This window comes from Electrophorus electricus, chromosome 25, assembly GCF_013358815.1.
Source record: "Electrophorus electricus isolate fEleEle1 chromosome 25, fEleEle1.pri, whole genome shotgun sequence".
Taxonomy (NCBI): domain Eukaryota; kingdom Metazoa; phylum Chordata; class Actinopteri; order Gymnotiformes; family Gymnotidae; genus Electrophorus; species Electrophorus electricus.
Genome location: NC_049559.1, coordinates 1,406,322 through 1,431,619, shown reverse-complemented (window position 1 = coordinate 1,431,619; position 25,298 = coordinate 1,406,322). Strand labels below are relative to the sequence as shown.

The following is a 25,298-nucleotide window of genomic DNA, read 5'->3' as shown; positions in this document are numbered from 1 at the left end:
CCAACTGTCTAGAGGTCCTAGTCTTGTCCTGACAGTGTGCACGTGTCCCGAGACGCAACCCACAAGAGAACGTCCATGAAGGGCAACGGAGACGTAGTTGGCTGGGGAGGAGGTGTGCTGGGCTACAGGAGGGACATCAGGGGGTGGTGGGAGTAGCCATGGCAACTGAGACGGCTCAAGGCTCAGTAACATCATCCTAATTAGTTAGGAATTGACCTTCTTAACACCAGGAAATTCCTTCATGAAATTACCGACTCCTCCATGACAAATTGAAATTCCAACAGACAACTAAGCATTTGTAACCACAGACAGCAGAATGAAACATTTTGGTCCAGTCGTGTTACATTAGCATAGCAAAAAAGAGAAGTGCCAGAAACAATAACTTGAGAGTTAACATTGGTCTGGGCTGGCTAAGTCAGCTAGGAGCGTGGAACCATTAGTCCTGCCGTAAACCTGCACGGCTGTGTTGCAGTATCAAAGCGGCGGATGGGATTAAATCCTTTCAATGGCCTTATCAGTGTATATGTGCCCTTTAGCCAACGTGCTGAATTCTGTTTCCTGTGTTTTTATGTGTATAACAGCTGGGTTTGGAATATAATGTGCTTTAAGTTAAACCACTTGTTGAATTACACCACGTCTGTGGCCGTGGTGCTGTTCCCAAATGTTTGTACATTTGGCATTATGGGAGACACATCGGACAGTTTGGAACTGTGAGGGAACTCAAGAAGCAGAATTCAAGATGGCCTTTTCCCGTGCTGGGGGCGGATTGTTGACTCCTCGTGAGGTCCTCGGATTAGAAACTCGGCGGAGGGGAAACCCAGGCAGACTGAACAATGGGACAAAGGCCTGGCCGTGGAAAGGGAGCACGCTTGCATGACGGTAGCGTCACGTTCTATCCCCTGGACGTGTGTTTTTAGCAAACGACAATCTCAAGTAGATCGCTATTAAAGAGTTTTAGTATGAGACCTGCGTGTGTGTGTGTTTGTGTGTGTGTCTGTGTGTGTATGTGTGTGTCTGTGTGTCTGTGTGTGTGCGTGTGTGTGTGTGTGTCTGTGCGCGTGTGTGTGTGTGCGTGTCTGTGTGTGTATGTGTGTGTCTGTGTGTGTGCGTGTGTGTCTGTGTGTGTGCGTGTGTGTGTGTGTGTGTCTGTCTGTGCGAGTGTGTGTGTGTGTGTGTGTGTGTGTGTGTGTGTGAGTGTGCGTGTGCGTGTGTGCGTGCGTGTGTGTGTGAGTGTGTGCATCATGCGTTAGATTCTGCTATGAGTGTGCATCCTCTGTGTAAAACCCCTCCAGTCTCTGCTGGGTGTGGTCAGGTGATCCCTGTACTTTTACGTAAGAGCGGGCGTGTGCCCCCCCCCCGCCGGATTAGTATGGCCGGAAAGGCGTTGATTGAAGGACAGAGATGTCTGTGTGTGATAAAGGCAGGAAAATGGCTGCCATACCGTGTGCCAAAATAATCCCCCTAATAGCACAATAGGGGGAAGATCCATTGTGTTGCACTGGAGGAAGTGGAGGAGGAAGTGAAGTCATTCAGGTGAGACGACCATGGCAGAGAAGCTCCTCGTTGCACTTTCATGTCTGATTGCCTGATTGTCAGTTATGTTTGTTTAATTGCCACTTTTTGCTTTAATGGGTTGGAGACGTGTACATGTATGCTCTTTTACTGAGTTCTGATCTCAGAACAGCTTCGTGGTGTTCAGCAAGTGTTGGATGTCCATGTCACATGTGACCCTGCAACCTCTGCATGACCCCTTGTTTGGTACGACGTGTCTGCCTGCCGGGGCAGAACACGTACACACACACACACGCACACACATACACATATGTCCTGTCAAACACACTCTCATCCTCATTCTCTCACACCCACATCCCTTTTTGGTTTGTTTGAGTTGAAACTGAAGTGTTTATATGATCTCATGTACCTGGTGTTACTTTGTCATTTTTGATATGACTAGGTCTTTTGATAATGGCACTTTGCTAACATTGTGGTATTGATTCTATAACAAATAAATGACAGTTGTTTATTGACATTTCACTGCGACATCTATCTATGCAGTTGTGGTGTCCCTTAGCTAAAGCAAAACATATGAAGGCAAAGTAGTGTAGATAAATAACTTTTCTTCAGAGGTTCTTGTAGCAGGTACTACACACTTACAGGAGAGAAGAGAACAATGAGTTTGGCACGTTTACATTCAGATCTTCCATCCTGAAATGAGCCGGATTATTTTTCTGACAGCTGGAAATTGGAGACACAAGCTCTAAATGAATGTTTAATCAATTAATTGTTTAAACAGAAGATTAATGCTTTGCATATTACTCAGTTTTGAATATTTACAGTCTTTTGTCCTTCTATTGCTTGTACCTGTCCCTGTCTTGCTTTCTCTCTCTCTCTCTCTCCTTCTTTCTTTGATCCTAACCATCCTTCTTTTATAATAGTAAACTAACGTGTTCACCAGATCACCTCATAGAAATACACAGGATCAGGAAACGGGGACAGACCAAAAGGGCCTTATCTTTAGGATCAGTTCCTTATATAAACCCCACACGTAGTGTTTTCCCTCAAATGTTCACTGGCCTTAAGTCAACATAATAAACAAGGCCGAAATAAACAAGGTGGATAAGAAACACGGCCTGCTTCAATCTACCTCCAGGCAATGCGTCAGTTTTTGATTTTTAACCAAATATATCTCAAGATTCAGAGACGTTTTCTAAAAAAACTCTATGCCAAAATTAGCATTAGACCCTGTGCTGTCATGGCATGACGAGTGATTTGATATGTCCACATGCCTACCACACACACCCCCTCAGTGATGTTAAACACACACACATGTCCAGCTCGCGTATGTGTGCTGGGGTTTCCACTCTCATGGGTGCCTGCTGATGTAATTAATATGCACTTACTTTCACCTCATAGGTCATAGCCGTTAAAGTGGGCGGGCTCAGCCCGGGTGCTGCCATCCAGTGCTGGACGTTGGCATACGTTAACCGCTGTCACCCCCACACACTCTCGCCACTGGGGGAGACACACTCTACCCCCGCACACTCTCGGTTCTTAGGGGAGCAGAACGGTAAAAGTGGACCAGTGGTTCTGACGGTCATCCTGTAACATTGTCCACAGTGGTTCGGCTCATATGTTGATGTGACACATAGTTTTGGTGCCAGCAACAAATTACTTTTAGTTGTTAGCTGTTGTTTGTCCATCAGTTTCACTGATTGCTTCCGTATGCTCTGGCTCCGAACTTTGGAAAAAGAGGCAAGCAAGCACAGGAACCCCAGTCCCAGGACATGGGGTTCCGAGAAGAGACGTCCCTGTTGTTTTCAACAAATAGCCGCACATCTACATCTTTCTACACCTTCTTTGTTTTGATCATATATTGTCGTTATTTCTATCTGTGACTGGATTTTCTCTCTCTCTCTCTCGCTCTCTCACTCACTTCATATTAGTGGATTGTAACTGTCACATTGTGATTATAGTTACAGGCAAAACTATATCAGATGTTCATGGTAGAATTTGTTTCAGTTTGTCTCTATTCCAAGGACCTCCAGGTGTATTTTATGACCAAAGCCATTCAAAGTTGTATCCAAAAGACATCGTCCCATATTTTGAATGCACAAACTGGATAATCTGTTTAAAGCTGAAGGTTTTCAGACTTTTAGGAACTCAGTTATATTGTATTGTCCTACGGTGTGTCCTCAGTATGCTGACTGCAGAGAGAATAAATTGGGATTAGACTGAGATGGAATACTCCCAACCTTAACCACATCTCAGGAAACGTTTTTTAAATCTGCAGATGTGGCTAATGCAGTTTACAGTAACGCACAGTTGTGATGTGAAGGAGTTTGCTCTTGTAAAGGGGTGTGAAGACTCCGCCCAGTTTCCAAGGCTGTGCCAACATCTCCCCGTTTGCTTGTACAGCTTGTTTCCTCGTCAGGTTTTGCTGAGGTCAGGGGTCCAGTTCTGTCTCTCTTTCTCTCTCTCTCTCTCTCTCTATCCTTCTCTTCATCTACAGCCATCTCCCCATGTGCAGTGTTGGTCCTACAGCCTGCTTGAAGTAGGAAGGTAGATCATGTCTTTTAGATGAGAGTCCACTGCTACACATACCAAGACTCAAGGGTCGTCTCTGTCTGCTCTGTGATGTTTTCCTAGTTGTCTTGGACACCAGATGCAGGGACAGACCACCTCCAAGTCAACATTCAACATTTAACCACTACTGAGCCTCACAGAAGCAACAGACTCTCACTCCATCATATACTGGTCTCTGTATACAACACTGGCAGAGATGTGTGTGTGTGTGTGTGTGTGGGTAGCGCATGGTCAGAGATGTGTGTGTGTGTGGGTGGAGAGTGGTCAGAGAGGTGTGTGTGTGTGTGTGTGTGTGTGGGTAGCGCATGGTCAGAGATGTGTGGGTGGGTGGAGAGTGGTCAGAGGTGTGTGTATGTGGGTGGAGAGTAGTCAGAGGTGTGTGTATGTGGATGGAGAGTGGTCAGAGATGTGTGGGTGGAGCGTGGTCAGAGGTGTGTGTATGTGGGTGGAGAGTGGTCAGAGGTGTGTGTATGTGGATGGAGAGTGGTCAGAGATGTGTGGGTGGAGAGTGGTCAGAGGTGTGTGTATGTGGGTGGAGAGTGGTCAGAGATGTGTGGGTGGAGAGTGGTCAGAGATGTGTGGGTGGAGAGTGGTCAGAGGTGTGTGTATGTGGGTGGAGAGTAGTCAGAGGTGTGTGTATGTGGGTGGAAAGTGGTCAGAGATGTGTGTGTGTGGGTGGAGAGTGGTCAGAGATGTGTGTGTATGTGTGTGTGGGTGGAGAGTGGTCAGAGATGTGTGTGTGTGTCTGGGTGGAGAGTGGTCAGAGATGTGTGTGTGTGTGTGTGGGTGGAGAGTGGTCAGAGATGTGTGTGTGTGTGTGGGTGGAGAGTGGTCAGAGATGTGTGTGTGTGTGTGTGTGGGTGGAGAGTGGTCAGAGATGTGTGTGTGTGTGTGGGTGGAGAGTGGTCAGAGATGTGTGTATGTGTGTGGGTGGAGAGTGGTCAGAGATGGGTGTGTGGAGATGTGTGGGTGGAGCATGGTCGGAGATGTGTGGGTGGAGAGTGGTCAGAGATGTGTGGGTGGAGCGTGGTCAGAGGTGTGTGTATGTGGGTGGAGAGTGGTCAGAGGTGTGTGTATGTGGATGGAGAGTGGTCAGAGATGTGTGGGTGGAGAGTGGTCAGAGGTGTGTGTATGTGGGTGGAGAGTGGTCAGAGATGTGTGGGTGGAGAGTGGTCAGAGGTGTGTGTATGTGGGTGGAGAGTGGTCAGAGGTGTGTGTATGTGGGTGGAAAGTGGTCAGAGATGTGTGTGTGTGGGTGGAGAGTGGTCAGAGATGGGTGTGTGGAGATGTGTGGGTGGAGCATGGTCGGAGATGTGTGGGTGGAGAGTGGTCAGAGATGTGTGGGTGGAGCGTGGTCTGTCACTCAGAGACCACGCCCACTGTGCAGTGACACTAATGATTAGAAGGTGACTATAATGAATAACCATGTGGGGAGTGTTTATCTCCACCACACGATCCTGAAGATGGTGTCAGACAGCAAATCAATATACAGGTGTTTATTTGGACCGCAGTCTTAGCTAAGATAGGGCGATGCATCATATACCCTACTTCTGCTGGGTCTGACTCTGAGGCGGGACTACTGGAGACAGATCAGGACACCACTATGTCAGCCTGATGGTTAAATAGAGGTCACCTGCACCTAAGCTGTTCCGCCCCGACTCTCCAAGCGAGTGAGTGCTCCACCCTAACGCCACCTGAGTGAGTGCCCCACCCTGACACCACCTGAGTGCCCCACTGTAGCTTGTTAGCTGCGTTCTCTAAACCTAACTGAGACATGACATAACAAATAACCAAATTCCATCACTGTAACACGACTCTTTCTCCACCAGGGCCCATAGCATCACAGTTATACCACTGCACACACACACACACACACACACACACACACACACACACACATGTATAGTCACGAGCTCCCAAGTCGCTCCCAGATTGCTGTTACATGAATATACCCTCATCTCACCGTAGACAGCGTCATCTCCTAAAGTTCTCACACCAGTTCATCATCTCCTAGAAGGAGAGGCTTGCGTAATTCATTACCCAGGTGACCGTGTATCAAAAACAGATTGCAGGAAAGACAGATGGAGGTAGTGGTGTTTTGGAATTTTTTTATGTCTAAGGAAGCAGGTAGTTCACTAGCATAAGGTCTCTTGGTTCATTTAGCAATGTCAAGAGCAGGAAGTGCTGATTACGACTGTGGACCTCTGGTAACTGTTTCTGTTGTGAGCTGGAGTTCAGTTTTTCTTGACTGAGAAGTGATTTAGTATGGAGAGGTGCAGCTGTGCATGGCTTCTCAGGGGGTTTGGGTCTGCGTTGTTGACATGGGACCGATTCCAGAACGTTAGTCTTGAACACGGCGCTTTCCTTCTCTGAGCTGCTCTGGTTCTGACTGTTGGAATGGGCTTTTTGTATGAGATTAGCTTCTGCCTTCATAGCAGAAGAGGTCCCTGTCTTAGTAAAGAACTCATCTCGTACTCCGCTAATATCCAGAATACTTTGTGCTGTCTGTGGACGGTGCGCTTCATGTTTGTGTGTAGCACACCCGTTTCTGCACTGTTTGTTCTTTCTTCATGGCCCACGCATGCATGCATGTGGCTTGGAGTGTTGCCATGCTTCTGACATTGGAAGGGGGAAGTTTTCCAGAATCTTCCCATGGGAACTGCGAATGAAAGCGGTACTTCCTGCATACTAACCTACAGCTGCACACAGGAAGGGGCTAAAAGAATATCCCTTCCTAAACACTTCTCTCTCTCTCTCTCTCTCTCTCTCTCTTGCTCTCTCTCTCTGTCTCTCTCTCCCCCTCCCTCCCTCACTCACTCTCTGGTCTGTCTACCCAGTCCATTTTGATTTTAGCCTGTGTAAAACATAAGAACTCTTCATTTTCCAGCTTCTCAGATCATCGCTGCATATGTACAGAGCCCAGACACAGGTACTGACAGACACAGGCACAGACGCAGGTACTGACAGACACAGGTGGACACAGGTACTGACAGACACAGGCACAGACACAGGTACTGACAGACACAGGTGGACACAGGTACTGACAGACACAGGTGGACACAGGTACTGACAGACACCGGTTGACACAGGTACTGACAGACACAGGCACAGACACAGGTACTGACAGACACAGGTGGACACAGGTACTGACAGACAGGCACAGACACAGGTACTGACAGACACAGGTGGACACAGGTACTGACAGACACAGGCACAGGTACTGACAGGCACAGGTGGACACAGGCACAGACACAGGTACTGACAGACACAGGTACTGACAGACACAGGTACTGACAGACACCGGTGGACACAGGTACTGACAGACACCGGTGGACACAGGTACTGACAGACACCGGTGGACACAGGTACTGACAGACACAGGCACAGGCACAGGTACTGACAGACACAGGTGGACACAGGTACTGACAGACACAGGCACAGGCACAGGTACTGACAGGCACAGGTGGACACAGGTACTGACAGACACAGGCACAGGTACTGACAGGCACAGGTGGACACAGGCACAGACACAGGTACTGACAGACACAGGTACTGACAGACACCGGTGGACACAGGTACTGACAGACACCGGTGGACACAGGTACTGACAGACACCGGTGGACACAGGTACTGACAGACACAGACCTGTGACACAGGTACTGACAGACACAGGCACAGACACAGGTACTGACAGACACAGGTGGACACAGGTACTGACAGACACAGGTGGACACAGGTACTGACAGACACAGGCACAGACACAGGTACTGACAGACACAGGTGGACACAGGTACTGACAGACACAGGTGGACACAGGTACTGACAGACACAGGCACAGGCACAGGTACTGACAGGCACAGGTGGACACAGGCACAGGCACAGGTACTGACAGGCACAGGTGGACACAGGCACAGACACAGGTACTGACAGACACAGGTACTGACAGACACCGGTTGACACAGGTACTGACAGACACCGGTGGACACAGGTACTGACAGACACAGGCACAGACACAGGTACTGACAGGCACAGGTGGACACAGGTACTGACAGACACAGGCACAGACACAGGTACTGACAGGCACAGGTGGACACAGGTACTGACAGGCACAGGTGGACACAGGTACTGACAGACACAGCTACTGACAGACACAGGTACTGTGGCAGCCCTGAAAGGGTGGTGGCGGCGGCTCAGTGGTTAGCTTACTTGAGTTGTAATCAGAAGGTTGTTGGTTCAAGCCCCCCTGCTGCCGAGTTGCCACTGTTGGGCCCCTGAGCAAGACCCTTAACCTCAATTACTCAAGTTGTACTTGCTGATAAATGTAAATAAATGAATGATGGACCCAGGACACTGTTGAATACATGGGCTCTAATGGACACACTGCAACAGCAGTCCCTTTAGGAATTTACCTTCTGTGTTCATTGCTGCTCTGGTCCTGGCACTGCTTAAACCGGATAAGAAATCCGGAAGTGAGTGGCAGTGTCACAGAAAGTGCAGGCTACCAAACAGCAGCTACAGTGGAGACGGCTGAGAAACTTGAATGAGAAATGAGAGACTGATACAGTTTCCAGGAGATGTTGGCAGAAAATGGCCCAGAGGAATTCACCTTATCTCAATAATGAGCCTGTTTAATGGAGGATATCTGCAGTTGTTACAAGAAAGGCTGAAATTGCACAACCACAGCCAAGAAAAATATTTTCAGTTGTGTGTGCACGTGTGTGTGTGTGTCTGCGTGCGCACACATATATCTGCTTCCCTATTGCATCATAATATGAATTGTATACCATGTAAATTTATGATGCTACTAACATGACACTAAGTCATGATAAAGTTTTTAACTAGTGCTATATTATGCAGTTTGCACTGTCAGAGAAACTGTGAATATGGCTGTCTTTAGATAAGCTGAGGGGCTTTACATAAACTAATAAATAATAAGATCTATTAAATTATATATCTAAAATACACGTCTAATAAAATCCAGTTTACTGGAGTTATGATGTTCCTAATATTATACATTAACCTAATATACATGTAATATTTATTTTATTAGATTTATTGTTTATTATTTTCTAAATATTATTGCAAATGAACTATACAGCACAGAAGTTTTGGGCCCCAGGGTAATAATGGTCGTTATTTTGTGTGCTAGCTGAGTGCCATCCAGCCTACTGGACAGGGCCGCTCAAAGTAAATATTTATTTTAAGCACTGAGGATGATGCGCGTGACGTCTGGACGGCGGTCTTGCAGGCACGCGCCCGCTCTTCAGGCTCCGCCCCCGGGGACGGAGATTAGCCCTGTGCCCTGCGCCTTTGTACTCAGGTACACGTGCCCTGGGCCCCCAGACCGCTGGGCCGCCTACATCTGTTTTTGTGCTCGAAGGCCCAGCAAAACCCACGGGCGCAGAAGGGCGTGCCAGCCATAACACGCACCCGCTGCCTCTGTCTCGTCCTCCCTGATTCAGGCCTGTGGTCCCTGAGACTCATGGGGGTCATTTAGACCCCCTTCTCCCTGAACAAGGACAACCATTCGCCCTTCGCTTCTCCTTATTGTCCACGCCCGTGCTCTCCTGGGGGGGGGCCTCCGAGCTCCCATAACAGATGTTTGATCTCCAGTGTGTGTTAACATTGTGGGTCTTAAGGAGGCTTTTCTGAATACATCACTTTTAAATCAGTAAGCGCCATCGTCTCAGATGTACTATAGGCAGAAGACTTTAAACAGGTGTTGACATTATATAGGAGTTTGGTGTTAAATTTCTTACTACAGCTTATATATCTAAGAATCTTATCACTCAAGAGTTGGCACTATATTTTTATAGTGTCCTCTTACCGTTTGGAAGCCTTTGGAATTATCTGGATTTATGCATGAACGGATCTTAAACGTGATCTGATCTTCATCTAAGTCACAGTGATAAAACGTGTTTCTAGGCAACACGCAAAACATTTAGCGTTTTCTCGTATTCAATCAGTCTATAATCAAGCAGACTGTTAAATGTGGAAGAATTTCAGCACAGCTCCACTACTGAGACAAACAGGTTCTCCTGCAGACACGGGAGAACGCCCCCAAATCCTCACGTACGTGACAAGGAACTCCAGACAGAGAACTTTCTGGTGAATGTAGACAGAGCATCATGCTTGAGGAAAACCTCGCTGCAGATGTGTAGCACACGGAGGGGGTTTAGCGGCAGGGGTCCGCTCAGACGCCCCAGTCCGAGGTCAGTTATTAGATCAGGAGACCCGAAGAGTGTCAGAGAATCTGCAGATCTGTGGGCTAAAACTAAAACAAGATTAGATCTCGCAACACAACACCGAGCGTATCAGCAGAAAGTCCTGAGCTCAGTTCCGTTGCAGTGCTGTGATCGGAAGCAGGTCGTTCTCGAAACAGCTGTGTCCAGAGGAACAGGCCAGAATAACAGCACTGCAGGAATGGGTGACCGCGAGACTTATACATAGACCAGACCTCATTTTAGGAGCCATTCGTGCAGACAACTGGATATTTCCTGTTTGATATCCGTTTAATCCTGCTGTTCAGATCTTTGTAAGATGTACCAGTGGAACTCTTTATTCCAGTTATTTCTGGCTCTGTGTGTAAAACAATGAAAGATTTGTAGTGTGTCTGGAATCCTCCATCACTCGGATCCAGAGTGTCTCACTGCTTTCACATGTTGAAGATTTTGATTTGGTGACAGTACAGTATGTAAATATATAATTATTTCTCTCCAGTGATTGATAATGGGGAAATTGATTACTTGCTAAGCACCCTCACAGGTGTGTGTGTGTGTGTGTGTGTGTGGGTGGGTGTAAAATGTGCTTGTGCTTAATTTAATTAGGCAACTGTTTACGCTCCTGCAATGAAGCTGCAGTAGAGTGTGTCACTGTTAGAGTGTGTCCAACACACACACACACACACACACTCACTCACTCACTCACACACATACACACACACACACACACACACACACATATACACACATATACACACACAGACACACACAGACACACACACACAGACACACACACACACACAGAAAGGTCACATTGCTCCCACATCCCTCCCATTAAAAGCTCAGTTAATAAGCAGGTGGTATGCCTCCATCCTCCCTGCAGGCGGGGTCCCCGTGCACCCCTGGCCTGGGCCAGCACCAGCACCAGCACCAGCACCGGGCAACAGAACAGGGGGCGCAGGCAGAGGAGAGAACAGGGCGGATGAAAGTCTCCATGAGGAGAGGAAGTTGGCACCAGCGGCAGGAAACGGGCGCTTGGTGTAGCTTTACCGTGGATAGCGTTTGCTGGTGCGCAGCCTTTATTTGCAGGGAGGAAATTATTTGTTTTGTTTGCGAGTTAAACGGCCGCCTCCTTCATGGTACTGAGCGGTCAGATTCTCGCCCGTGAGCTTTAAATACATATCGCGGAACATATGGACACTGTCGAACACAAACGCCTTTGCCTGCAGTATACCTACAATACACCGTCTAACAAGGTATAACAGCGGTTTATGTTTTAGAACAAAAAATTATTGCGTCCTATCAACTTCAGCTGTAGTTTATCAATATGAGTGATTTCCATTTGTACCTTTGATGTCAGATTTTGTCATTTACATTTGAACTAAAAAGCCAACAGTCACTCGGTAATGAAAGTCTCTTTGAAGTCGCGCATTTGGTAGAATCTCTGGGTCTTTGCAGTTTTGTACACGACGACAACTCTTGCCCTGCTGATCCTCTATCAGCGTTTACCCTTTGACCCTCGGCAGGGGTCAGCCCCTGGCCCAGATGGAATCACAGCCGAGGTCAGAGGGCAGACAGTCAAAGATCAAAAGGCTTAGAATGATCCAGGTCCTTTGACACCACAGCAACTTTATCATGATATAAAAGAATAAGACCCAGTTGTATGATTCATAAAAACACATCAAAGTAATCTTATCTCAAATTTTTATTTTTTGTGTATAACACTCAGAGGCAGATAAGTGTCAGTAAGGTAGTCCTGTCTTTCACCTCTCTGGGTTTATGTGCGTAAAGTTTAGGGTATTATAGCATTCTGTTGTTTGTTAGTTTTGTGGGCAGATTTACCTGAAACGGCTCAAATCTCAGAGAACAGAACCAGATGTCTTGATTGTTGTCGTGAGGGGACAAAATTCACGTCTGCACTTCGTGTCTGAAACTTAAAATTGCTTACAGTGTCTTGGATCTCAGAGGTTAGGGGTGACTACATGGTCTTCTGCTTTTGTCTGCCACGATTTCATGTTGTTTTTAGCGGACGGAGACACAAAGCAGCAGAGTACTCAAAATGTCAGAGTACAAGGAGAAAATCTTTGGTATGTGTGTCAAAATGTCAGAAACCAGTGGTGTGTCCGTGTTTGGTAGCCGTTAGTGACGTTCCGAATTCCTCAGGATGTCCCAATCTCCACCACGAAGTCATGAGCCAGCCAGCCAGCATTCTCAGTGCACAGCGCTCATGGTGAATAGGTAGACTGTCTGTAAAAAATCATTTTCTTCCCCCAGTGCTTTTTAAATCAACCTCCATTGTTTTAGCCTTTTGTTCGTCATTGGTGTTGGTGTTATGTCCTCCAGTTTTCTGAATCTTGTTTTAAATCGTGCTCCTCAGCCCACTGTGGTTTACGTTGTCTATAACCAGCTCATTCAGTTACACGGCCTACGGCTCAGGGCTTATCTGCTGGAATATCTTTCTGTTTTATCCCACGCCCTCGGATTAATCAAATATGTCAGTGCACACAGGGGCGGTGGTTTGTTTTTTTTTTTTTGCCAATATCTCACGCAGCATCCAGACTCCAGCGGTGGAAGGGGCCCGGCGTCGGGAAATCGGCCTGTGCCAGACACCTGTCATCTTGGCTTTGCTCTGGGAGCTGGGAAAACGGAATACAAGTGCTTGGATTCGTGAGTTGGTGGTTAGCCACATATAGTTATGACTAAAGCAGTATGCTGGGAAAGGCATATGATTCAAGTGTTTGGCCACAGGGACTCTCGCAGCGACACGTGCACATGCGCGTAGTGTCCTCTATCTGGAAGTTCCGATCTTTAACAGAACAGAGAACGTAAGATGTAGTGTCTCGCGGTGTGTGTGCCCCCCGAGCTATGTAAACATGCAGGCTTTGGAATCAGTCCTCTGAGTCTTTGCTGTGTCATAAAGCCACGTCAAGTAAACACAGTCCAAAGTCTCCAGCACTAAAGATACACCAGTCCATTAGTACGGAAAATAAGCACAATCCCAGGCCGTAAGATTTCCCTGTAGAGATCTCTGCACTCCGAGCACCCAGTGAGTCTGTAAGTTGTAATGCGTAGGTTATTAATTACCGCTCACTTGACACCGTATACCACCTGGTACATGTTTGCATTACGCTACCTGGCAACGTACTTTGATAACGCAGCTGAAATTGTTGGAGAATGGGACTGTGCCACGAAGTGCCAACCCACTCGGCCAGATCTGCCACATTTGCAGAGAGAACCGGCAGCTTCTCAGAAACACAGGCCGTCTGGGTGTGGAACCCACACTGGGAGGGCAGACAGCTGTGAAAGGGGATGTTTCCTACCATTGAGAGAGCCTGTGAATCACCTCTGTAAGCAGCGTTCTTCTCCAAGAGCACCACCGGGAGCTCAGCGCCTCTGACGGTGGTTTGGGTCACGTTTGGTCTGGGAGGATAGGGAAGAGGTGTGTGCCCCTCGCGGTCTCTCAGAACAGGCGGATGTGTCTCACTTGTCTTTCTGCCACTCTCCACTCGCCAAATAAGAGCGAGGCTTTCAGCTGCTCTTTAGTGTTCACTCACATCGCTGTGGGACTGAAGAAGCCTGAAGAAGACTCATCACGTCAATGTTAAAGGAGCTTTTTCATTTCTGATGTGGGCGAGTTATGTTACGGGAAACTTCAGTGCACTTTTCATGCGCCCGAATGCCAGCAGTTTCAGGATATCCATATGTGAGTTGTATAATGAAGCAAGGAATTCCCTCCCTCTAGTTCCCTCTAATTCTGTTGAAAGCCTCTACTGTTTGCTTAAAAAGAAACCAGTCCTGCCTCAGAGATACCAGTGTAAACCCTGCAAGGTCTTAGATCTCCAGAACCAGAGTTGGGCAGACATGGTGTACACCACGCATCAAAATGATTCGGTTCACATGATTATCTACTTAATGGCCTTCGGATTATGCCGTATGTAGTTCATTATGTTTTTGGTTTTTTCTGCCTAACAAATGCTGTTGATATTTCTGAAGGTTCAGGATGTCTTCCACAGACATTATATGCTCCACTCAGGTCTAAATCTTGTCAGCTTTCTTTATTTAGCAGGCCGAGTGACCGATGAAATTGGTTACTCCTCGTAACACTTGCCTGGCTGAATTATGTCCGATGCCACCTCGGAGCGAGAGCTCGGTTTACCAAAGACCTAAAAATGGCTGAAGCTAAAGACTTCGTCATTTATGAAGCGTCCTTGGACCATGAGCTGGGTCCCTTTTTTTTTAAATCGTTGAGGTTTTAAAGCCGCAACATTATTTACAGACCTGATCCTTTATCTCGCCATTATGCTCTTGTCTGATTTTTGTGGAATATCGGAGTCTAATAAACTGCAATGGCATTGTTGTTATTTTGTCTCCTCTTTTCCATTTGTCTGGTGGCGAATTCTGACCCGTGAGCTCCTGAGCGTCCTCACGGCAGGCCAGTCCATCTAAAGAGCCCTAAAGGTTTCAGGCCGGCCTTTCGGAGCGAGTCTCTGCTAGCTCACTCCGTCACGTGCTCGGAGAGCTACCCTGCGAGCTTTGCGTGCCGAAGAGCTTTGTCATTTTGTCCCGCTGCTCTTGGGATTTTCACACCTGACAATTGATCAGATATGAGAGTGCCTCTAAAGAGACGGTCCAAAATAGCGCCTCTGTTTGGTGAGGCAGGAAGATAACGACCAGTGGCCCATGAAAGGCAGCATTCTTGCGCTTACCTTAATGGTCACGCATGCCCTTGTTTTCCACAGCGGTCAGTAATGATTCATACTGAGCAGATGCTCATTGCTCAAGGCATGTGGAAAAGGTGATTCGGTGAGGTGGGTGGACTGCGACAGGATAGAACACAATACCGCCCGCATCATCTGCAGGAATCATCAACTGTTTGGCGATTGGACAAACCAGGCCCCTCCCTCTCTCATTGTTTTAGTGTGAGCCATCTCCCCCCCTTTATATCCCTCTGGAGTCCCCCACTCATATTTTTGCACATGCGCACTGACAGAATCCACACTATTCCGATGAGTGTGGATAACTCATCCCACAGAATGGGCTTGGCATGGGTTTTTGCATGTACTGCAAGTACAGCTGCCCTTCAGCAGGGAAAATACATCCGGGTCTGTCGAATTCTGTTTGAATTTCACAGTTCAGGGAGCACAAATGTTTGAAAGGAAGACATTGAGTTCTCCGCATTCCTTCGACATTTAAATATCTGTTTTGTGCTCCAGAGATAAAGAAGCATGAAAGGGTGTTTAAATGGAGCACTTTGTGGTGCAGGCCAGACGGCTCAATGTGGTCTTTGTGCATTTTATATCCAGAATCGAAGTGAAAAGACAGAATTCTCTCTGTTCGCATACGTCCATGGATACGGCCTGCCAGGATAAAGGCACCAGTTTTCTGCTTGTTCTCCACACCCAGAGACTTCATCAGACCAGCGTGTAGATCAGTGTGTAGGCGGAGTCGGTGGCATGTCATAGAATGTAGCTCACAAGAAACAGTACCTCTTACAAGGATGTAATTTCAGTCATATTAATTCAGTTCTGTTATAATTCATCTCTTATAATTATTCATTTTGCTCATTAATATTCATTGAGAAGCATTTAAGTGACCGAATCGGTTGGTGATTTAAGTCAGTGCGGATCTGGGTTTATGGTGGTGCTCACATAGTTTAGTGGAGACCAGTTGAAGTCAGCGTGTTCCACAGTGACTTGTGTCTAATGAAAAGTGTCCCCTCTAAAAGTGGCTTTGTTACAGAGTTTGTACCAAATAAAATATACAAGTTGTTTTACGCAGTAGATAGGAAAATCATCGTAAAGAAAATGTACTGAACCAACATTAGAGCAACCCCCTCCCACACACCCTCCACCTTCCAATTATGGGAATTGCTATGTTGCAAATGGAGTTGGGGTTCCCTCCTGGTTTGCCAGAGACATCATTTAAGTACGAACAGCTGCAAAGTAAACAGTGCTTATTAAGTGTTTAGCAAGAATTTAAATGCCGCAACAGCCTGACCTGTCCTGTCACAACTGTTACAGAGATGCTCTCAAATGCGCTCAGGGCAGGGGCTCGGGCAGGTTGGGGTGGGGTTCCGCCTCAGCGTCTCCATGGTGCAACACACCGTTCCGGACAACACACTTGGTTCGGTCGTATAAGCAATCCGTTAAGCTGAGAATGGAGAGAGCCAGTTTACTGTGCTGCTTACATCACGCACCAGATACGATCTGAAATGACGTTAAAAGAGTGGAACAGCCAGCTAATGACTGTGTGTTTGTCTTCTTTTCTTCCCCCAGGGCGGCAAGAAGTCCAGCGGGCCATGCGGGGGTCGAGACTGCAGCGGCGGGTGTCAGTGTTACCCTGAGAAGGGGGCCAGGGTAAGCGTCTCCGTCCTGGCGTCCCTCCGTCTCCGTGTCTGTCCTTCGTCCCTACGCGGACCTCCGCGCGTCCTCTGCCACAGCTTGTTGTTTCCCAGTATGAACGCTGGGAATGAAGACTGAGCCAAAGGAGAGGATGAGCACCCGTAAAGTCACAGTTACAGCACCACAAAACAAAAGAACGTGCCAAAAGCATATCGCCAAGAGTCAAACACCGGGTGGTTAAACTGTAACACGTGCTTGCCGGAATTTCTTGGCAAGCCTTTAACCTTAGAACCAGTTACAGCTTAGAACCATTTAAAGATCTCTGTCAGATCCCCCACGCGGACGTTGTAGCCATACAGGTCACAGATCAGTCATACGCAGTCGGTCTAGATCTCCATCTCGCACACCTGTTTTGGCTTGTTTCCATTTTCCAGCTGGTTCTGGCATGCCCCAGGTTCATTAGTTCAAATGAGAAGAAGATGGAGAGGAGTTTCAGAGGAGCTGGCGACGCGTTGCGAGAGCAAGCATATGAAAGCAGACTAAACACTGTGCCTTAATGAAATAATGGGGAAGGGCCCCCACTAACGAGCCCCCACTAATAGCCGCTAAGAGCTAGGAATCTGTCAGCGGAGGGTGTGCTGCCATGGTGAATTCGCTTTCAGCAGAGAGCAGCTGCACAGCCTCATAATGTCAATGGTATTTTCAACTTTGCACTCCAGAGCCATGCTGTGAAACACGTTCTGCCTTAAAGATATCGGGGCTTGATTCAAATTCTCGGTCTGGTCTCATTGATGAAGCCCAGCTAGGTTCAGCAGTGTCTTCATCCGGGGTGTGATTACGTGCTTCAGAGCCACAGTCGAATTAGTGAATGTCTATAACAAACTGCTCGAGATATAAGCACACAGTTTGCCGGATATATCTGGGACCTTTCGCCTGACGCGATGACAAGAAATTTCTTGTGTGCAGGCGGAAAGGGAGGAAACGCATTCCACAGTAAACATCAGGATACAGAGAGTCTCGTGAGCACGGGCCAAGTCTTCAGTGCTATCTGTCTTCTTGAACTGTATTGAAAAGGACAGGAAGGTCTGATTGATCGGTACCAAGGCCCAGAGGAATTTATTACAGCTACCATGAAATTTTGGGCATTGTCTATCTCAATACAGAATGTCCAGAGGACATGTTTCATCTAATGTCATTAAATGGGAAAATGTCGTGTATTTCCTCATGCTCTCTGGCTTACCGAGCGTCTCGCCTTAAAGAGGCGCTACGTGTGTAATCAGGTACGAAGCGATTGAAAGTATCTGCCCTTGATTCATTCACTGTTGCCTCCACATACGTCCAAAGTAGCAACAAAAGAATCCTGGGCATTTTTCTCTTCATGCTCCTGCTACGAGAAGGCCTTTCCCACGCAGACATGTGACTCACATGCTCAGTTTTCATTCCTTTTTTTTTTTAACTGAATACGTTTGAATAGTTTCCCTCTTGTGTGCAGTGTTTGTGTAAACCGTGCCTTGTGCATCTACCACTCTTGCGTAGTGTCTCTCGTCCTCCCGCCAAGGTCTACATCCTGTCCCTGGTGTTATGTGCCCGTCCATAAATATTGTCGTCAAGGAGAAACAGAGCCTCACAGATGTCTGCATGCATTTCATGTTCCCCCACCCCATTGGACCTCAGCTGTCTGGGCCTAACATGCACGAGAATGAGCAACTTTCAGTCATTACAGTGTCAGACTGGACAATCAAAGGGTGTGAGCTTTGTTTGCTGCCATATTGATCTCATATATAACAAATAGGTTTTAAAACACATTTACACATTTATGGCATGAAACAGGACAGCATGGTAAACTACAATAAATTCGATCAACGTGCAAGACTTGGGTGCGGGAGCACAACCACCCTTACCACAAGTTATGATTCATATTATTGGGGTGTTACAGGATATGTTTAATGCTGCCCTGCATTAAAAACTCTGTGGTTGTCCTGGCTGTGATACTGATTTAGTACATACCAATGATATCATTACAAGACAGGTAAATCCATGTGCTATAGGCATCAGATTCGATGTAGTGGCTCACGTGAATCACGTGGGGTTTCCTCTGCTCTGCAGCACGTCCCATAGCGCCAACAGCTGTTTGACATGCCTGATCAAATCTTGCATTTAAACGACTGTCATTCAACCGCAGAGGCTATTTACACATTCATCAGCTTTGCACTCACTAAAACCTCATCCAGTATTAAATGCAAAATCCAAAAGGCCTTGTTAACATGGCGATTGTGAAATGTTTACTGCAGACAAAGACAGAGGCAATATCGAAGAGTTTGGACCAAGCACGCCTGACTGTTTAGAAGAACTGTTAGTCCTGTGAGCTTGAGGTTATTCCCGGTGGGCAGCCAGTCATCTTGGGCTGGCCCGGGTTCACGCACCACCTCCTTTGGCTGTGATCCGTGCCGCGCGGACTGTGAAACGTGAGCATGGCTGGCAACGTCCACGCCATCCTGTGCAAATGAACAGCTGATCACCCAACCAAATAAACCTTAATGCCTTACAGTTAAAACAAATAGGCGGACATTTTCCAACATGTTTTGTTCGGCGTGCTGTTTAGTAAGGCTGAACGCGTAAAGCAACAATTTTTTTTTTCCTAGAGAAATGTTGTTTTTTCTCATGAGAAACTATTGGTGCGAGTAACTTCACTGTCCACCGAAGAGATGGGAGTCTGAGTTTGTGTTGCCAGGGAGATACAGCTCTCCAGAAGGCCACTAAGACACCGTAATGGCACATCAGTGCACATCCTCTCCACTCCAAATGTCTAAATGCAGATCAATAGTGGGCTTTGTGTTCTCTCAGACCCTTCCTGCTGTTCCTGAGAAAATGGGTGGGGCTCTCAGAACGGCGCTAAGGATAGAAGTTCTTTATTGGGCATTTTGGCCACCAGACAGTTCACAACATACTACGACATTTTAACACGAAACGCTTAGCGGATGAGAGGAAGACAGAGACCTGTTCTAACAGAGCAGACAGAACACGGTCGAGAAGAGGACAGATGTAGCAATTGAGTGCGTTTGTGTTTTGAAAAGGATAAATGTATGGCCTTATCTACCGTGGGAAAACTCTATAGTCCAGCTGGAACAGGAAATGACACACGAATGCACAGCACAATGAGCATTATCAGATCCCCGTTTGGCAAAATCACATACATGCCCTTCTTTCCATGCCCACAGACATGGCAAGAGATACTTGTATCCAAAGCTATTTCTGTGTTACAGGTCAATATGTTGAGTGTTCATTCCAAATCCCGACGCTATGGAATTCCACAAACATCTATGACTCTCAAGCAGAGGATGCAATGATTGACTGGAATGTTACTGTCTGGAGTCTCAAAGGAAAGATAAAGTGTACTTGCAGGCCTAACCCTGTCACCTTGTGGCTATGTTTACGTCAGCCTGGGTTCCTCTGTTTGGAAGCTGCTTTGCACTGTAACCGCTGGTCTGAGTGGAATATCCTCCAATTGTACCTGACATTTTCCAGACAGTTCTTTATGTTTACTGCCGCAGGGTTTTGACGTTAGATGTACTTTCAGATGTCAGACCTCAGTTAGTGGTTGAAAAGTCTGGCAAGTCTGTGTATCTCACACAGGAATTCTGTTCACAGTCCGCATGCCATGGTCTGCAGCTAGGGACCAGACCGGAACGGACAGCCCTGGGTATCAGTTAGCAGAGACAGGTTATGGAAAAGGCTGTCCAAACTTGTTATAGTCACTCAAATAGTAGATTGTGATTATAGGTTTCTGCAGACATTCCTTCCCTGGTGCTTAATTCTGTGTTGGGTTGGTGCGGGACGGAGATGTTTATGGAGAGTTTTGATCTTACCATTTTGTATGTTTTCACTTACACTGCATAAAGCTCAGATCTCTCAGTTCATCTAAATAGATGGAGGCTACATGGAGCTCAGACAGATCTGACACAAGAAGAGCATGCTTCTATGTGAGGTGCTTTTTTTTTTTTTTCCAAAACCAAAACCTCGTTAAACCTCATCAGAGGTCTTGCAAAGCAAGCTCATTAAACCTCCTCAAAGGACATACGAAATTCCTCATGTTGAATGCCTACATAGCTCCTTGCGAACCCTACAACATTCCTCATTCCCTTTCTCACTAGAGGAGACTAGCCTTTCTCAAACCATTACTGGATTTATCTAAGTAGGAAATTTCCCATCTGTGATCAGACTACATCACAGGTAAAGGACTGGGACATCCTTTATGGTCTTCTCTCAAACCATCTCCACACCGATCAGCTCAATTATAGGGATCGTAGGATGACATTTTCCAAATTAAACTTGGTGTCCGTTCTTTGGATGAGAGCAGCTCTCTATTCCTCGGCTGCACCACACCCCCCGGGTCTGCAGCTGGTTATAACCAGCTGTAGCATCTTTGAAGGTCCCTGCCAGACCCTTCAGAGCCTCTTTGGAGAACCGGCTGTGACGGGACAAGAGAGTCATTGTGTGCAGAAGATTACCGCGAGGCTACAACAAGCCGCAACTGGACATAAATAAGACCTCGAGAATCCCCCTCCACTCCCCCTCCAGAGACGGTTGTTTGTTTTTCAGTCTTGGGCAAATGACAGTTGACCTCAGATAGGAAGGACTTTTATCTTGTACGCTTAATGACTAGTTCAGGATGCAACATGTAAGCAGAAGAATTAAGTGTCAAAGGCCAGGGTTACTTCAGCGAGTTACTTCTAGCACACGTAACAACTCAGTTCCCTGGGTTGCTGAGTTACCGGTTATCTTATTATATATCAAAAAATAAAATGGTAACTTCATTTGAACGTGCTAATTTGAGACATTATTATCCCAACTTTTTCCAAGTAGCTTTTAAAATTCAGAGCGCTATTAAATATGTTGCTGCAATATGTACGTTTAGTCAGAGGTTTCCTCAAGTGCTAGAAGGTTGTGTGAGGTAACACACGGACACCTGGGGGCCTTCACAATGCTTCTTCACTCTGAGCTCACACTTCAGTTATGTGGTTTAAACAAACAAACAAAAAAAATACTACAATAGAATCTAAGAGGACATGAAGATTTGAGTCTTTTAGAGATGTTTTAAGGGAATTCATACTGTGATTCAGAGCATTTTGTGCCTGTAAAATCTGATTTTTATTATGAGAAAGGGTAATCAGATGAAGAAAGCTATCAGCTGAAACAACTAGAGCTCTCTCTGGATCACATTAATTCACAGAGGAGGGTACCTGCTGAGTGAGGAAGAGGTAGCCTCCTACTTAGCTCCTATGTCTTTCCCACATTGCCTGTTTTGATATGTTCCCCTTAGCCAGACCCCCAAAGCCCTTCTGGAGTCTCCAAACACATTTCTCCAACACGCCCATCTTCCGCACATGCTCTTACTCCTCATCTAAGGCAAATCTCATGCATACTTTGATGTCACTGGCAGTCTTATATGATGATTGGCTGCTCTTTAGTGGGCTTGGAACACTGGGATGGCTGTTCCTTAGCGTTTCCTAGAATAAGAGTCACAGTAATGATGCTTATAGTAATAACAGAGGTTCCATTTTCTGTTAATTCCACTTTGCTGTACCCGTGTTTTCACATTTGGCTTCACGCACTCTTTCACGTATCGGTGGACTGTATTTTATCACGATTCCTTCATCTACACTGACACTTTTGCTCGGTGGTGTTTCGCATATGTTGCGTCTTCCCACGGTGCCGACGTGTACTGCTGCAGGTCTCGGTTGCTGTGTTTCTTTGTATTTAACATAATTAGTGTTGTGTCTGTATAATGGGCACTCCAAGTGTTTCCTGCAGGTCTGTCAAATGGCCTTTCACATGTCCAGAGGCTCAGAGTGTTTGTGGGGAGCATGACCGCTACACCTGGTTCACCCACGTTATCCGTATGTTCCACGTCAAATTCTCTCAGGGGTCAAACCTAAACCTGTTACTCTCAAAATCACATTTATTCAGGCGCTGAATAACGGTGTGACAGGCACAGATCTTCACCAGGAAGAATTGATGAAACTAGCTAATCTGTTGCTGGTTCTGTGCGCTGCGCTCCTTAATCTGTAATTTGGTCAGAATAATGTTGGACAGAACCATCACTGATCTCCAGAGCTCCAGTGGCCAGCGTGGCCAGATCGGTCATTAATCCGCCCACGTTTGGACCTCTGCCCCGATTGGCTGGCTGACCTGCTAATGCGCAAAGACTTTGGCATGCCGGTCCCAGCTGGGCTAGGGTTAGGGTTTAGGTTAGTGTCATGGAAAGACACTTTTTCCATGAGAAAGAGGGGCCTTTCGCCTCGCTGACTGGACTGGACACAAGTATATTACTGGTATCATAGCGTGAGGTAATATTACTGCTTCCAGTATTAAATTATACTTTACCCACAGGTGCAGTTTGTATCGCATTACATGTGATTACTTGTTTCCATTAAGGAAATTAGATTTTTGACTATGACAGACGGTGTTAATCCTTGCGAGTTAGGATATAATGGTACAGTAAACGTCTTAATTAGTTGTTGAGTTCTCATGCTCATGTTATAGAGCTATCATCTTCATTGCCTAGACAGCTGTGCCATATCTGTTCTCAGCGCTGGACCTCAGACACTTCATTCCTGAATTCTGAGGCAACCACGCAGGTGTCTGGCTCCAAAGACCTCTGGGATACGGCAGGCACGCAGCCAGGCCTCCGCCACACACATGTTGATACGCGCACACACAAACACACACACACACACACATACAAAGCACACATGCATACACAGGTCAAGGGGATTTGTACACATAAATACAGACACATACCCAAACTCATGCACTCACACTCACACGTTCACACAGTTTCCTGGTACATCGGTGTGGGGTCAATATTCTTTTATGGGACATCTGTGATCCGTGTTTCTCCTTCCAACAGTTACACTTTGACTTGCTTCAACTTTATTTTCATGTCCTGCAGTCCTTCCCAGGCCCAAGCACCTTTGTCTGTGCCTGAGGCGTGTGTGTGCGCACGCGCACGCGCCTGTGTGCCGGGTGATAACACGCGAGTCTGGGCTAATACAGCCAAGCATAAATATATACAAACACAGCAGCATGAACACGGGCCTCGCAGTGGAACCAATGTGTCCCGAACAGAAAGACCCGCGCTGTGCTGCCAGACACAGGCATCTGTGCCTTCCACCTCCACAGTGCAGGTCCGAGACGTTCCCCCTGGCACAACCGTGCCCGGCCGCTCGGAGAAAGGCCAGTGTGACTCTGATGGCTTTTGTCCCAGATTTGCACGCTTGGGTTTTTTTTCGCCGTCCACACGAGTCCTGCTAAAGACACTGCGGGGTAGCCTGCATGCTGTCCGTCTGTCCCCTGGCAGTGGGATAGAGCCATTTCACTCTCTTCAGCTCTTCGGCGCTGATGCTCTTTGTCACTTGTCAGAAAAGAATCCGATAAATGTATTTTGCGTTGATCATATTTTTAACAACACCACCAACAAATCTAATTTGCATTGCCTTAGACATATATAAACAAACACAGATTCAAAGCGAACTGCAATAATAATGTGTTTTGTCTTTTTTGCAATTATGATTGTGCAGTAAGCAATAATGACTGTGTTTTGATGAGAAAATTTGAGAGATTTGAGAGATAATCCTAAAAAAAAAGAGAAACCCAAAGGCTGGGTCACGTTTTTGGAAAATACCAACAGTCCCATGAAATACCAACAGTCCCATGAGAATCAAATGCAGACTTTTCCAGAGCAGGCCAGTGTGATGCAGGAGGCATGTGCGTACCCAGCCTCCAGATGTTGGCGGTGTTGTTTTATTGTTGGGGATGTTGATCTGGCGCATATGTCCAGCTAGGTCCGCTGTGGGTCAAAGTCACGTCTGCCAGTCGCTCGGCCCCCTGGGCACGCTGCTCTCTGCAGATGTTGACCTAACAAAATTAGACATACGAAACCCGAGACACCGCTGTGCCACTTTACTGGCGTGTTTGAAGTTGAAATGGAGACGCAGACAGTGGTTTTTAGGTCAAAACAAGTACTACAGATGCTGTAAAATACACTGAATGAATGAATGAATTTAAAAAAAATATATATATATATATATAAAGTCTCCTTTCCGCAGAGACACTTCACTGATCTCCATAGTCTGCCATCCCTCACCCGTGCTGGTGGAATACATCACTGCTCACGTGATGTCATGTGCATACCTCACATATGAATATAGACACATCTCGCTCCTGTAACTGCTACAGTAATTCTATTCGCTCTTGAAATTTCATTTTGAGATGTCCTTCTATAACCACTGCCCCCAGACTGGGTTATTTTTCCCTGTCTCCCTGTGCAGTATGTGTGCCACTATGTCACAGCATCTTCGGGATCTTATCTAGCGCGTTGCAAAGCCAAGGATGCTTTATAGTCAATACAGAGATTTGGCATTCAGTCACACACCGGTGATCTCCTTTACAGGTTTAGATGTTTACCTGTCAGAAGGAACTTTTTTAAAAATGGAATATCTGCTGAGATTCCCTCAGCGGGAACAATTGCCAGAAGGAAGACACCCATGCAGCACCCCGTCATCCTTCCCTCGCTCATTGTTTTTTCCTTCATAGATTCCAGCCTTCCCAAATGAGAGATATCCATTGCTGAGTCAACATTCCCTTCCCTGTT

The 25,298-nt window shown here is 46.7% G+C and overlaps 1 protein-coding gene across 4 annotated transcripts in view; it reads left to right on the top strand.

Moving 5' to 3' along the window:
* The window catches only part of col4a2 (collagen, type IV, alpha 2), a 56,480-nt gene that overhangs the window by 6,117 nt on the left and 25,065 nt on the right, over positions 1 to 25,298 (top strand). For all 4 annotated transcript variants that reach the window (XM_027024411.2, XM_027024412.2, XM_027024409.2 and 1 more), the window contains exon 4: positions 16,580 to 16,660. In XM_027024411.2, coding sequence (XP_026880212.2) covers positions 16,580 to 16,660 — 81 coding nt within the window. The remainder of the gene's footprint in view (positions 1 to 16,579; positions 16,661 to 25,298) is intronic.